The following is a 16,815-nucleotide window of genomic DNA, read 5'->3' as shown; positions in this document are numbered from 1 at the left end:
ATTTTCACCGGTACACATATGAGTGCAGTAAGTCTATTTTTGTCAGTAGCCTTCAGGCTTGTTCATTCCGGACTCCAGTCTGTCCTCATTGATACAGTGACACATATAGTGCATGGTGACTATAGTTACCAATAGGCAGAGGGATTTATTGATCCAGTATCGAGTGTTCATTAGGAAGAGTGAAGTGCCCTTTTAAGGTCACTGTGGGAGATTGCCTCTGTCAGAACAGCAGAGTACTGTCAGGTCAGGAACATTGGAGAACGTTGTCCCTGCTTTGTGGTTCCAAGGAGGAAATGTACTTTGGATTTGCGATAAAGGCAGATGTATGTATAGTTTTCTAATTGCAGATTCATCTTGAGCGAATTTATAAATGAGGACTACCTCTAAAAATGTACCCCTGAAACAATAACGCTTTTAACCTAACTCTAACAATTGCCTAGTCCACTGTTAGAGGAAATCAGAAAAGTGTTGCCAATCCAAGTATTGATTTGTGAAAACCATCCCATTGAAAGATCTTCCAAATGTCAAAGATGAGATGGAATACCTCTGTGTGGGAAACCCAGCTATTCTGTTGCTCATTATTAGTGACCATGCTTAGGCTGCGGGAAGGAGTGTGGTCGTGGATAACGTCTGTGAGGTAGGAGGGGTCCTGGTTGTTGAGTGCTTAGTGCATTAGGAGAAAGATTTTATAATGTATTTGTTGACACATAGGGAGCAAATGGAAGTTCTGCAGGCAGGGTTGATGTGGTCAGCAGAGTTCTGGATGTACTGAAGATGATTGAGTTTAGATGATGTACCATACAGGATGCTGTTGCAGTAGTTCAGTCTGGATGAGATGAAGGCATGGATAAGGGTTTCGGCAGCAAAGATGGAGAGTGGTGGGTGGATGTTATGTTTTGCTGTGTGGTTTAAATGGGTTTCAAAGGTGTGGTTGCTGTATACAGTGACTCCAAGGATGTGGATGTGTGGGGAGGGAGACAGAGTGGAGTAATCAATGGTGAGGGAGAAGTTGTTATTGTTTTTGGTGAGGGATTTGGGACCAATGAGTAGCATGTCAGATTGTTCACGGTTTAGTTTGAGGAAGTCGCATTGCATTCAAGTTTTGTCCAAGTTGTGTATTACTTAGAGGGATCCCCATCCTTGCAGTCAACATATCGATATGTTCTTTGGCAAGATACCTAACCCCAAGTTGCTCCCCATGGCATGGCCAGTGCAGCCTGTCCTCCTACAAAAAACGACCATATAGGTCGATTGTTCATGCCCTTATTACGACCCAGAGACACGTTTTAAAGTGTATGTTGTTTCTTACACGACCACTAGAGGTGCTCTAGTGGTCGTTCATTGCAAACGCTCCGGAGGGACGTTTATTCACAAATAACCCTCTCTGGAAAATCCTAAATTGTGGAATAGTTTGGCCATTAAAATGCTTTTTGATTTGATTTCTGGCGAGAAGTGTATATTGTACTTTTAAAATCCACGTCCAGTCGATATGTAGGATCTATAGTTTATAGATATTACGAAGATGATTTGAGGTCTCGCCAGGATAACGTGTATGCAGCTTCCATGTAAAGTTAGCGTGGGGGAAAACTGTTTTTCCGGTCTCGAAGTTTTCATAATAACACCGGATATATTCCCCTCACTGTCAAATGATTACACCGTGATATCTGCATTACTCATCCACTAAAAAACATCAGTTTATCCTTGTTAATTACATAATATTGATTGGTTTAAATTGTGTACAATGCTTTTGTGTTTTTAACCTTCGATTCAGAGAAACAAATAGTTTTTTCGGAGTTTTGGATGGCCGAAGACACTACACTACCCAGAATCCCCAGCTATCGTTTGGGACTACAACATCCGCCTTGCTTTACAAACCCTGTGATTAGTCATCAAGCCCTGTGATTGGATGTTGGAGTGGCAGTGCGACAAGGATACGCTGAGCGTCAAACAGCTCTATGAAATGGAATGGAACCACGGCAGACTATCCAAAACTGGAATTGGACGGGTCCAGACCCCGGCTCCAGCCCCCCCCCCCCCAGAACTACATATGCTGGGTATTGTGTGTTTCGCAACATGCTCTATGGCACGTCTCTTTATAAGGCGTTTTCATATTTCCCACAATTAGAAGTTGCCAGTATTAAACTGTGTACAGTACACCCTGGAGGTTTAGGGGATACGAAACACAGTGGTGTTATCAAATTTAAAACATATAATTAATAAATGGGTGAATTAATATACCCACATGACACCTAAGGTCAGAAGAGCTTTATTTAACAGCTGGTCTTATGTCTGTGACCCCTCCTGTTGTTCATTGATAAGCCTGAAACATGCACTTGTCAAGGTTCAGAGGCACATTTTGCAAATATGGCAGTAGCCATCGATCATCTTAAGATAAGATAAGATATACTTTATTGATCCCAAGTTGGGAAATGTTTTTGTTACAGCAGCATGTACTACTTTGTTCTACTCCACCACAATTCAGAGGTTAACCTGGTATTTTTACTCCACTACATGTATTTTACTTACTTTGCAGATTCTGATTAATGATGTGAAATATAAACAACCCTTAAATCAGACTTTAGTTCCACCTGAGTCAAATGCAGGGAAGGTGATTGTCAAGTGCCAAAATAAACTATGCAATATATTGGACGTTAAGTACTTTGTCAGACTTCATATTTATCTGTGGATAACGCCAACGTTTTTTTCTTATTCAAAAGAAGACCTTAACTTAAACTATTCTTTAATGTTTAAATAAAGCCTTATTAGTTTGTCTGTTTTGCACATCCTCCTGTTAATATCTTTGGATGTCCTGCACTAAACTGTTTTATTGTAGAGATCACTACAGTATCTTCTTGATATTTTCTATTCTATATTTATATCATGCTTTCTACTTTCCCCCTATTGTGTATGCAGGCTACTCTTAATATTTAAATGTTTTCATCAAATAAAACTTATTCAACAACAAAATTCAATAACGTGCTTTAACCACTAGGTGAGGCGGTGCGGGTTAAAAAGCCAGTGGTGTAGTTAATAAAACATAATAATATCAAACATAATATGACTATTAACTTTATTGTGAAATTAAAACAGAACGGCAAAGGAAAATACAGTTTCAGTCTCTCGATTTGAAGCTTATCGATCAAATATAAAAGTCAGCCGAATTAGTGTTGATACTGCAAGGAGACGTATTGTGTGAAAAGAAATAGAAGATGTTGTTTAATTGCTAATATTTTTATGATTCACGTCACATATTCAGTTTTGGCGGCATTTCTTACAGTTTGTCAAAAGGTCTTCTGATCAGGGCTCTACAAATAAATATATATGGCAGATATGTAATATTTAATGCAGCCGAACCGTGTATTACAATGCCGTTATGTGATGACTTTCAAAGAGAAAAGCAAGAACACTGGGAATAAAGTATTATTTTAATTAAAAAAAAAGTTTTTCCGATTTCATATCACAAACACCATTTCCCGACATGCATTGTTTTAGCCTATAAAACCTCTGAAAAAAGAAACGTGTCTCTCAGAATCGAAAGAGAAAAACATGGGAAAAACACAAAAGCATTGTACACAATTTAAACCAATAAATGTCGTATAATTAACAAGGATAAACTGATGTTTTTTAGTGGATGAGTAGTGCAGATATCACTGTTAAATCATTTGATCATTGGTTTTATTATGAAAACGTCGAGACCGGAAATACTGTTTTCAACCCGTAACTTTACATGGAAGCTTGCCGCATATACACGTTCTCCTGACGAAATCTCAAATCATCTTCGTAATATCTATCAAACTATAGATCCTACATATCGACTGGACGTGGATTCTAAAAGTACAATATATACTTCTCGCTAGAAATCTAATCAAAAAGCGTTTTAATGGCCAAACTATCCTACAATTTAGGATTTTACAGAGAGGGTTATTTGTGAATAATCGACCATCTGTAACGTTTGCATTCAACGGGAGCACTCGAGGGCGAACACTTTAAAACGTAATTATAGGACGTATTAAGCGCTTGAACAAACAACATTTTTGGTCGTAATGAGGGCCCGAACAATCGGCCCATTTGGTCGTATGAGTTGGAGGACTTGTTGGGCCAGTGGCGTGTGAGTTTGTGTGAATGTTAGTGTGCCTGGGCAGGTGGCATCTTTTGTGGCAGCCTCTGTATGCATGTGTGTGTGAATGGTAAATGCTGACACTGTAAGTGCTTAAGGAATTTTGAAGACTGGAAAATGGTGTTATACATGCAGACCATTTACACGCACATGCTCACACACTTCCAAACCAATGTTGCACCTTTGAGAAAGATGCAGGATGTCAGCCCTGGTCTGTTCTAAACATTTTGAATCAAAGTGGTTTGGGACGGGCGGCGCAGTGGTCTGTGCGTTTGATCATCAGATCAAGGGGGTGATGGGGAACTCCAGTTCGAAACCCGCTCCCGTCCCACTGCGTCAGGCCGGTGTGTCCTTGGGCAAGACACTTCACCTGAACTTGCTCCTGTGGGTATTGTCCACAGTAGATGACCATTACATGTATGTATGATCTGTATGTGTAATGTGTATTTGTAAAGCGCTTTGAGAGTCATTGATAAAGAGCTATAATAAATATAAGGATTATTATTATTATTAAAGTGCGAATCCTTCCGAATTGCACTGCCTCTAAAGGACTTTCCAGCTTCAGGATTTTAAATTTGCCGTATTAGCAAAACAAAAATGGTTGCTGGTGAATCTTATCCAGGCAGCAGTAATAGCTATAACTTTTCATTCAAAGCTTAGCAAAGATTATAAGTATATGTATTTATTTTCAAACTTTTTATAATAATATTCTAAATCCAGTCTTAGCCTGGATTTGAAAATATTATTATATAAGCACCCTTTTAACTTAATACAACTTAAGAGGCTAACCCCCTGATCCCACCAGAAGCGTCTGCGACTGCGCCGCGCGGCGACTGCGCCCATTGACTAGAGTGGCCGCGATCGCTAAAAACGCCGCAGCGCAGAATGTAGCTTTTAAAAAAAACTAAATGAGCTATTCAACTTTAAAAAGGGTTCATTTTTTTTATCAAATACTCAGAGTAAATAAAACTCAAGTTCTGCAGGGAACATGGGCACCCCTCTTGATGTCTTTACATTAAGCTGGTCTGAGAGCACTGCATTATGGGGGCAGACAAACAAATAGTGAACATTTTAAGAAAGCAGAGTAAAGGGCTTGAGGATGAAATATTTGTAAGTAGTTAGGTTTAATTTATTTTTGCCCCAACCTTTTTGGATAATTTCTGGAGCAAATTATTTTCCAAGAAAATACATTAAAATGTATCCTATACAATTATGATTGTGTGTTGGAAACATTAACTTATGTGTAATACGGTCCATTAATGCTTTGTCCTTAACATCTTCTGTCATTGAATTTGCACTTGTTGTTTTTGATTATTTGTATGATCATTACAGGGTGCATATTTTGTCCAGAAACCTTATTATTGTGTCACTTAGCTCCAGGTAGGGGTCTGGCTCTGAGTGCTGACAGAGTTTGTCCACAAAGGACCAACCTGCCAAACAGCCACCCTCTAATAACAGGCTGTAGGTTACGCTGTGGTTGCCATGGAGTCTCCAGGGGTGACGGGCAGAGAATAGATCATGGTTTTTGTAATTAGAGAAGATTGCTCATGGTTTCGTCCACAGCTGGGCAAATAAAAAACAAGCTCTCATGCAAACACAAAAACACACTGCTCACAGTGATGGTGAGAGGCTGTGGGTCACAGGTAACAGAGTGGGAGGAAAGGGAGTGTCAAACATCAGCAGGGAGATATACAACAGAACAGATTGGTGGATAGTTATCGTCATGGCAAACAGACTGTATTTCTTGGTTTAGATTTGGTTTAATGAGTGGTTGCAGTGAAGTCAGGTTCTTAATACAAAACATCAAAAACAAAGCTATCATCTGCATAGACTTACCCCAACCCTAAAGCTGCCTTCATGATGTGTCATTTTCTCTTTGCTCACCCCAAAGTAGGACGCAGAGCCTTCCGGTGAAAACAGCCAGTTAAGTTTTGTTTCTGGTTACCACCCTTGTGCTGTTTAGCACAGCTATCACCTGATTGGTTGCCAGTCAAAAAGACAGCAGCAATCGAGGTCAAAGTTCAAGTCATTTGAACTTTGGGCAACACTCGGCTACAATTACACACTGTGCAAAGCGCCGACTCAGGCAGCACCGCTCTCCTTAGAAACACAACAGCCGCTGTACCAGTTACAGCTTAACCCCTCAGAACAATACACAAGCCTGAAGGTACAAAGGAAACATTCTGCGGATCTATTCCTGTGTTTATGACTTAAGAACAAGAGTTCTCGGTATGATTAAATAATTATTGACAGATACAGGGAGCAGGCATAACTTTATTTCTGTTTGCATTTGTTCATATGCGGTCTTCAATATGTTGTCAAAGAGGTGATGTTGTGACCAATCTTCTTGTATATATGTCCAATTTCTGAATCTACAGTTGATCACCTTCAACTATATTGGGTTAACTAAATAAATAACAGCAGCATATGTATCATATCATTTCCAATTGATTCTATTACATGAGCAGATTTTCAAGTGGATATTGTCTCAGGTATGCTTTGATTATGCTGTATCGGCTCTGTGATCAATTGTGAACTGTGTATAATGTGAGTAAAAGTCCAAATGTCTTTTGTCGTTTAGTTCAATATATATTCCTTTTTCACCTTGTTAATATTTATTGAGCAGAGAAGCAATATTTTTAAAACTGGCTTTTTCCAGATTATATTTGGATATCTTTTCATGTTATATGGAACAAACATTGTTGGAATATGTTAAATCATTGAACATGACTTCTGGGCATTTTTTTCTGCATTTAATCTCAATGAAAATAGGTTGTCATTGTGTATTACAATTCGTATCACACTGCTGTGACAAAGGAGCTGTTGGAAGTGTAAAAGCTCAAGTAAAATCAATTAAGTATGACAGACGGTTTGACAGGTACTTTCTTTGTGCTGTTTTTAAATTGGTTCACGCACAACACACATCGTGCATGGGAAATAATTTGCTCTATTATAGACACCTTCGTATGCAAATCTATACACATGCACTTGTCATTGTGGTTGAATGCACTTTATGTCTACCTGTTATCCTTTCAACTTTCCATTTCACACGCACGCACGCACGCACGCACGCACGCACGCACGCACACACACACACACACACACACACACACACACACACACACACACACACACACACACACACACACACACACACACAGTGCAGTGGCCTTGAATGCAAAACGTTTACAATTGTCACTCCAGCACTCTGGCAGCCATTATATTCCACTACGTCATTAAGTGGACATTTATAAGATCGTCATTACAATTTGAAATAACTTCCTATTGTTCAAAAAACGAAAAAGTTGCCGACATTTACACTGACATCTATTCCGTTGTACTCCTAGCTCCTCCTAACACACTTAGCTTGTCCATTCTATTAGCCAGTGATCTTATGTTGGTCATGATGAGAGGGAGGGAGACACGGTTTCTCTGGACCAAGCTCTCCTCAATCGTCTCTCCTGTTTCCCCTGCATCCTTTGTGCACTTCTTTAGATTTCAGTGGGGATAGCCGTTGTTCCGACCACCATGCTAGCCTGCTTAAACTTAGTCAGCATAAAATAATCTAATCGTTTCCACACTGGTGGAAATACAAATGAGGCTAAATGGAGAGGCATATAATGTATGTTGAGTGAAAAGCTACCTCAATTAATATCTCATTACAGCACCAGCCATTTACATTGTGCTAAGTGTGGCTCTTTGGAATCAGCACGAGATCCCTGGTGATTTGAATTTGCTCTCACAAGCCAAGGACTTTATGCAAATTCCTTCCGTTATTTCCTGGCCCTGCCTCCGCATGATGCATTGCGACATGGATTTTTGAGATGAGCTTTGTCATTTATTTTATATACAACAGCAGAACTGCGCTGAGCTGCTAACTATAACACTTGTGTTGAGCTGCAATCCGAGTGACACATTTATTATTGCTTTATTCTTCACAGTTTAAGTCACAGCTTTGGGGATGTGCCATTTGTCTGGAGGACTGAGAATCTCCCCCTCTCCCTCTCCTCTCCTCTTGATTCCTCCTCTCTTCACGTCCTGTATCTTCTCCTCTTTCCTCACTGTCCTTTCAACTCTCCCAGCTGGAACACTGAGTTTACTTACTCAGCACTTCCTCATCTCCCTTTCTTTTGCTTCTCTCTATGTTCTAATGACACTGCAGTAGTTGGGGATGTTCGCTGTGTCCTTGTGGTAAGTTATTCAAGGGTTATCTCAAGGTTTCTCAGCCCTGGGCATAAATATTTCAGGTTGTTTGGATGTGAACTGATGAGACAGATAGCAGACTTGACAGCTATACCAAAAAGGCGGTGATTCATGACTTTCTCTGGGTGTTTGAAGAGGTGTTATTCCTTAATTCACCCCACATTAACCTGCGAGAGAGCAAATGTCTATTGACTGCATGGTTGCACCAAGACAGTTTACTATAATAAGCTCCTTAAATGTGTTAATTTGTCTCTCTGGCTTGTGTCTGTGCAGATGGAAAGGTGTACACGTTGGGAGGAATGGGAGCCGACACAACGCCACAGGCTCTGGTGAGGGTCTATGAGGCGGAGAAGGACCAATGGCAGCCCATGACTTCCATGCCCACGCCGCGGTACGGAGCCACGCCCTTCGTAAGAGGAAACAAAATCTACATGATGGGTAGGAAACAATTTCTAATCTAATTGTTCTCCTTTTTAGTTCATCATTTTATAATATATAAAATATAATTACTTTATTTACCAATACTCTCTGTTTCGCAAGTGGTTCCATGAATTGGCTTCAACATTATGTGAAATAATCCAATCACAATCATCATATTTTGATTTGTAAATTTTCAGATAAATACTCTGCTAAATATAAAACGTGTGAGATAACCACATGTAGGTAGTTGTTGCGTTGGATCAACTATTGGATTGCCATAAAATGTGCAAATACGACATTTATTACCCAAGAGGATTAATTATTCTTTCGTGAACTGGAGTTTATTGTCTGGCGAAAACAACACGAGGTAAACATTTGTTGTTGAACATTATCAACAACTGTTAAATAGATTGCGGTAAACATGTTAACAATTTCTTTGTTTATATAGCACCAACATCAGATCAAAATGTACATTTCTCAATTCAGAATAACATAAGCCTTGGTTATACTTTGTCTGATGCTAATGAGCAAATGTTGCATGCTAACACACTATACTAAGATGGTAAACATGGTAAACATAATATAGTTACTACTCTAGCATAGACACTTAAGTATTTTTTTCTAAATAACATACTTAAAGGAGACCTATCATGCAAAATGCACTTTTGTACGTCTTTTATACATGAATATGTGTCCCTGGTGTGTCAGGGAACTCACCAAGTGTCAGAAAACACAACCCTCTCTCTTTTCCTCCATACCCACATCTCTAAAAACGGGACCGCAACGGATCTGATACAGACTGATACAGATTTTAAATTGTTCTGATGTCAGAAACGGGGAGCTCCGCCTACTGTATATGGGCAACTCTCCACCTATCAGGGGAATGAGAGGTTGCCATGGCATGGTAACAGCATGGTAACATGACGCTCGTGCCTCGCCCCCCTCCTTTGCAGGGGGGCGTGGTCAGCTGCAGCTCATTTGCCACAGAATCAACCCTTGCAAAAACAGGGCTGGAATAGAGCAAATAGAGCGAAATGAGGCATGGCTAAAATGCATGATCTGTTTGGTATTTGTAAAAAAAAACTTCACAGACATGTTTTGTATAGGATTGGCCCTACAATATATTATTCAAATATAGCATGATAGGTCCACTTTAAGTAAGTTACGACTTTTTACACTGATTGCGTTTTTCATTTAATCCCTTTAGCGACTTGTATTGCAACAATTCCATATGCATTTAGTAGTTTGTGCCTTTTATAACATGCATTTTAGTGTAGGGAAAGTCATGGCTTCTCTTTTTTACCTACAGAAATAAACCAAATAGCGTACCTTGTTGCCATTGGGAGTATTGTGTTAGGGTTCGGGTTAGCTTAGTAGGCAGTAATCAACTATTGGCAATCTTGATCACTGCAGGGAGAATCCAAATTGTTAGGCATTGACTGCATCAATTATAACGGAAGCAAATTATGGGACGTAGTTTAACCTGTTCAGCCCGGGATCTTGCAAGAAACAGCGTCTGAGGGCTCCTTAACATTTAACAAACTATGAATGTGTCATACCCACTTAACGCACTTAACACATAACTCACGGTAGAATATTTTATTTTTCCTCGGATCTGCACAAACTATATAGCATATGAAAGCTGAGATTCCACAGATTCCAATAGTATACGTATCATCACTGTCCAACCAAAAAGGCAAGCAAAGACAAGACACAATTTCACTTTACGGGGCCAAAAAAGCAAATACGTCTTATCGTTGCTGTTTTCTGATCAAAGGTTGTGTTCAAGAGCATTACAACGCATACAAACGTGGCTAAAGGTTAATCCAATGTCTCTGTGTCACTTTGAAATGATTACTGATAATCCATCATCATATTTATGTCAATAAACAGAGTGTTCATATAAAGTGTATGAGAGCTGTAACCCAGCTTCCGGTTTTTGGCATGCTAGCTGTGCATCACTCTCATTCACCAATGGTAATGTTTAGATGGATTTAGGAACCCCCCCCCTCGATTCTATTGGCTATATCAGTTAAAAAGAGATGTCAATCATCAAAATCGACCCATGGGTTCCAGAGATATGGCAAAGCCACCCAATTGGCCCCAGAGGTGTTTTTTTCTTTTTCTAAATCTCTCTAAAAAGGTCAAACAGGTTTTGCATCAATCTTGATACAGGGACAGGTACTTATTATATGTTATAGTTTGGATTCCTTAAGCTTTTTGTCTACTATTCCATCATTCAAGGGTGGTTTTCACTAAGTAATGGGTTTTTCTTTAGACGGAAACTATAATTTAATTTGTTTTACTATGTTCAATCTGAATTAACTTTAAAATAAAAACATCTATATTGATTCTGACTCCTCTGCATCCAACTCACAGCTTTATCATTGCTTTGAGAAAAAAGATGATTAATTTAACCCTTTTAGAAGTGAAGATATAGTCATTTGTTCTGGGCATGTCATTTTCGAGCCTGAGGCCTGAAAAACAGGCTCAGGGCTTAACAGGTTATGGAGGCATTTGCATTTGGTTGAGATTGGGTTGGAGTAATGACCCCTACACACGGCAGCGTGCGTTGCCGCTTGGCGATGGGCGTGTCTTGAGCTTGGGGAGTTTACGCGAGCAACGCGACCAACAACCAATCACATGAATCTCTCCTGTCAATTGCATAAAAGGTTTTACATGCCACACTTTATATGATGAACATTAATGCCTATGGTGCTATTTTACGCAACATTCCATGCTGGCTAAATACTGTCTATGCCTGCTAGCTGTCCATTCAAAAGAAGTACACTCGATATAAACTCCCCAAACAGGCGAAAACCTACCAGTTCTCATTCATAACACTCCGTTCGATGTCTCACTATGGGACCTCAACGCGTATGCAAACAGAAGCATCAATCTCAATACGCCAATCCTGATTGGCTGGTGATCTTGACGTCTACGTCAGGGAATCCACCCACCCTTTAAGTAGCTTGCGCTACGTCGCAGCGTCATTCAAACACCTCTTCTCGCTTCAGAGCACATCTCGAATATCAGTAGCCGGGCTAGCTTAACGGTCCACAGACTGAACCCAAGCTAACATTCGGTCGACGGGCGCTTGCTGGTTACTTTTTTGCTTTGCAGAATAATTGAAAAAATATTAACACATCAGTTAATATTGTAATCTGCCCCGCCGTTTTTCTTTCGAAATAACGGTAAGGTTTGATTTTTTATTCAAACGTTTATCCCTCCGCGCCGACACCACGGCGAGCGGGGATGGACTCTTCTCTCCCTCACACCAGAGGAGACGGAGATAAGAAAGATATTAACACACCAGTTAATATTTATATATATATATATATATATCGGAATAACGATAAGGTTTGATTTTATTTTTTCAGGTAACATGCCTGTTACTAGCTTGTCCCTCCGCGCCGACACCCCGGCAAACGAGGATGGACCCTACTCTCCCTCACACCAGAGGAGTTGGAGGCTCGGCTCTGCGGCTGCAGGTTTAGGATCTCGGGCACGGACTCACACCAGGTCTGCTCGTCCTGCCTTGGGCTGGAACACGCCCAGGAAGCTATCGATACCCCTGGTTCGTGCGGGCATTGTGCCCGCTTCACCATCAAGAGCCTCCGCCGACGGATAGCGTGCTAAGCTAGCCTGTCGGGACGGGACCCCTTCATGTCCGTTGATTCGCCGGCCGGCAATCGGGACATGGTGGCGACCGCCGCAGAGATTGAGCCCCGCGCTGTGACAGGCTGGGGCTCAACAACGGCGGTAGCCGCGGAATCGGAGCCCCGCGCCGTGTTAGGCTGGGGCCCGGTGGCGGCAAGAGCCGCAGCTTTGTCCGCCAGGGCGCTCAACGTCCCCTCGCTGCTGACGAACCTTCCAGACCGGGAAAAAGAGGACGTCTTGGACATGCCTATTGTTCCCGAGGGCATATTTGGCTCCGCTCTAGCTTCGAAGAAGACACGAGGCGAAGACGAGCTGGCCAAGAAAGTCTCCGGTTCCGGCAGCAGCCGCTCAGGCACAGCCGGCCCTGACTTTCAGCCACCAGACGAGGGAGAAGAAGAGGGCGGCCTGACAGCCTCCTCTGCTCTCCTCGATAAAGGAGCTGGAAGTTCCCTGTTCTCCAGCTCCAGAACACGTTCCAGTGTTAGATGCTCATGTGTTTCCGGGGTGCAACCATGCCCCCATCTTCCCGCCGCCTCGAGTGATGTCAGAAAGTCATCCTCAAGTTCGCGCCATGAGGGAAATGGACTTAACATCAACGACAGCAAGCTCCGCTGCTCGTTTAACTCACACAAACACATGTCATCACTATTGTCTTTTAATAAATCATTTTCCACTGTCGTTTCCAGGCTTAAAGCCAAGGGTGCAGTCAATACAAATGAAAAGAAAGACAATAAAAAAACAATAAACAGTCTAACATCTACCCCCCTTCTAAGAGTGGCTGCTACCTCTCTCAGAAGGCGGACGAAGGACGGGGCTGTGAAGGCATCACCGCCACGCGCATGCGCAGTGGCGACCGGGGTTGTCAACCTGGGGTACCACCATATTCAAACACTAGAGGGCCCCATAACACAACAAATAAAGACACAGAGGGCATACGACAGAGATGTGACATCTCCACTCACTTTGAGAAGCGAAAAGTGGAGGAAGCTCACAGATTCTGCTTGGGTTTTCAAGACTGTCAGGGTTACAGACTCCAATTCGCTGTCACCCCCCCTCACTTTTCGGGCATTCTGCATTCGCAAGCCCGGGGAGAGTCGGCCCATATTCTAGAGCAAGAGATCCTCTCGCTACTAGACAAGAAGGCTATATCTATAATACCCTCCGAACAGAGTCAGAGCGGCTTTTATTCCAAGTATTTCCTCGTTCCCAAACGGGGAGGGAACGGGATTCAGCCTATACTAGATTTGAGGGCTCTGAACAAATATCTCAAAAGATACAAATTCAGAATGCTCACTCACACATCTCTGTTGTGTCTCGTGCGCCAAAACGATTGGTTCACATCAGTCGACCTGAAAGACGCGTATTTCCACATCCCAGTATATTATCCACACAGGACATATCTGAGGTTTGCCTTTCAGGGTGTCTGTTACGAGTACAGAGTACTTCCCTTCGGTCTGTCTCTCAGCCCACGAGTGTTTGTACGGAGTACGGAAGCCGCGATAGCCCCGTTAAGACAACAGGGTATTCACCTGGCAACTTATCTGGACGATTGGCTCCTTCTCGCACAGTCGGAGCAAGAGGCTATTACGCAGACGAATGTCCTCGTAAAACACCTGCTCGACCTGGGTTTCGTAATAAACACAGAAAAGAGCATGTTGTTCCCAGCCCAGACTGTACACTTCCTGAGCCTACGCCTGAATTCGGTGCCCTTTACAGCCCGCCTGTCAGCAGAGAGAGTGAAAGCCTTCAGGGCTTGCCTCGCTCATTTCCAGCCACGCAAATATGTTCTCTTCAGATCATATCTGGGTCTCATGGCGTCAGCCATCCTGGTGGTACGACTGGGACGCTTACACATGAGGGAGTTTCAGCGCTGGGTAGCTGCCCTCAGACTGGACCCCCGTGCGTCATGGAGCGCGGAGAGTGATGGTCACTATGACATGCGTAATGGCACTGCGCCACTGGCTGCACCCGACTTTTCTAGTACGGGGCGTGCCTATGGGTGCTGTCCTATCGCGGAAGGTGGTCACCACAGACGCATGTCTGACGGGCTGGGGGGGTATATATACGAAGGTCGACCTGTGAGGGGTCTCTGGAGCAGAGACCTCCAACGGTCACACATACATTATCTGGAGCTTTTAGCGGTGTTCCTCACCCTGAAACGATTTCTGCCTTTTCTCAGAGGACATCATGTCCTCGTGAGGACAGACAACACGACCACAATATCGTATATAAACCGCCAAGGGCGTTTGCGTTCTCTCCAGTTACACATGCTGGCACCAAGCGGCAAACTCTGGGGAAGAGCCGGGATGCCAATACGGAAGTGCCACACACTGCAGTTCATCTAGTGGCCAGTAGGAGCAGTCTGCAGAAGGGAGCAATTTCCATAGACCCCCATGTTAAAATGCCCAACTTTACAGCAGAAATAAACATGTTTACATCGTGGTTCAAAAAATCATATTCTCTGTATAGTTAGATTCCCCCTTCATGACTACTGTGTGTGGGGTGCATTTTTTCTCAACTCATCGGTTTAATTAATATTAAGCCTTAAAGTTATGCATATATTAGGGCGTGGTCACATTGAGTGACAGCTCTGTCAAGTGACTGCTGCTGCTAGCTTCTTGACTCTCTGCTACCTGCTCCGTGAAGCTAGCTACAGGGACTCTGCCTGCTCAGTTCATCCAGGGAACACAACTTGAAGCCGGCCGTGGTTGTTTGTTCTTCATGCTTATATATCGGACTATTGTGACTCGCTCTGCGGTTGAAACAGAAGGTGCATGAATGCGTTTTTTGCGGTAAGTGAAATTCGAGTACTTATTGATGTGTTTATGATTTGAATCAGCTACGTAATGAATTTTAAGGCTTGGGTTAGCGTGTAAGTGAGTGGTAGCTACATCGGTGCTAACGATGCTAATCGTAGTCTCCAAGTTAAAACCATAGACTGTATATATAAAGGTTAAAACGAAATAGACAAGTGTTAAGCGTTAAGTGGGATAATACTGTAGAACAAACGGCTTCTGTTTGAGGTTATAAAATAAGGTCATCCTTGTAACTTAGAGAGATATTTTATTATGTAGGTAGGAACTGTATGCATCGCTAAGGTTAATTTAAATTGGCTATGCTCAAGTATGTAGACAAGCTCATGTCGAAGTAGTGTATGTGAAATCAACCTAACAATAAGATGTGTGTATATTACAATTATTAATGTCATATTTCAAGATGATTACTTAGATATTACAATATGGTTGGTTGAGCTGGAGTTCATTATTGAGCTTACAAGTTAACGTCACAGTCATCTGAAGAACGAACCCAAACCTTGTTGTTTTTATTAATTGCATTACCAAATTGGTATCAAATAAACAGTAAGCATTGGTAACACAACTTCCAAAGTTACAGTAAAATAAAAAGGACCCTGACTCGGACAATACACAATCCAACATGTTCAACAGAAGAGAATCAGTTATATTGTTTGTACACATGGTACTTTACATATATATCTGTTTGTTTAAGGTGTCCAGGTGATGCAGACAGGCTGGACCAGAGAGTGAGAGACAGAACTGGACTCCTCACAGCAGTGAACTTCAGCACAGGTACAAAGACTCTTTTTTCATACTGTACAAAGAATCAATAAAGATATTGGTTTAAATAAATGAAGTATTGACTTTAATACACTGATATACATTCCATTAAACAATACTAAATACTAGATCACCTACACATCAGTTAAGTTGAAGGTTTTTTCCATGCAAAAAGTTACATTTAGATGTTAACAAGCAATATGACTTTGTCAGCTTTCTAATTTAATGTATTGAAGGCAAAGATATTTAACACATAGTGAGAACTGCTACTATTTATCTCTCAATATTGTCTGTAAAAAACGTGGTAAAAGTTATTCTTTCAGTGAGACAACAGAGCAAGCTTCTACAGTTGCTCTACGTTTTGATAACAGTTCAATATTATTTTGATAATAACATATATTTCAATGTTGATGAACTTCATATTGTTCATTCATAATCGGATTGTCTTTGTAGCTCACTGTTGAAATAAAAAAAAAACATTACAATTACAAAATAATTATATCTACAGCCCCTAAACACACCAACACACCGCTTTCATAAATAACACACTTGTTCTGCAATAGTATGTTTTATGTTTCCTGTCATTTTTGTTAGGAAAGGACATGCCTGAAAGACACGACATGTTCTCCTTCTCTGAGGGTCAAGAAGAACATCCAAGAGGAACATTAAAAGCTGATGTTATGAGATCAGTACAGGACATTCACTAAGAAACTACTTTAATTGTGAAAACACAGTCGGCTGATCGAATGCACCTATTTCCACATCTACACTCCATCAGCTGATTATTTCTATTTGTCTCACTTTATGAGCTTCACATCACTTGTGCCTTGTACCGCAGAG

At 41.6% G+C, this 16,815-nt stretch overlaps 1 protein-coding gene across 2 annotated transcripts in view; it reads left to right on the top strand.

The window, feature by feature from the left end:
• Positions 1 to 16,815, top strand: part of klhdc8b (kelch domain containing 8B) — a 334,510-nt gene that overhangs the window by 170,856 nt on the left and 146,839 nt on the right. For both annotated transcript variants that reach the window (XM_034086708.2, XM_034086709.2), the window contains one exon: positions 8,594 to 8,758. In XM_034086708.2, coding sequence (XP_033942599.1) covers positions 8,594 to 8,758 — 165 coding nt within the window. The remainder of the gene's footprint in view (positions 1 to 8,593; positions 8,759 to 16,815) is intronic.

Source organism: Pseudochaenichthys georgianus, chromosome 7 (genome assembly GCF_902827115.2).
Source record: "Pseudochaenichthys georgianus chromosome 7, fPseGeo1.2, whole genome shotgun sequence".
NCBI classification, from domain to species: domain Eukaryota; kingdom Metazoa; phylum Chordata; class Actinopteri; order Perciformes; family Channichthyidae; genus Pseudochaenichthys; species Pseudochaenichthys georgianus.
This window is presented reverse-complemented; position numbering and strand designations above follow the sequence as displayed.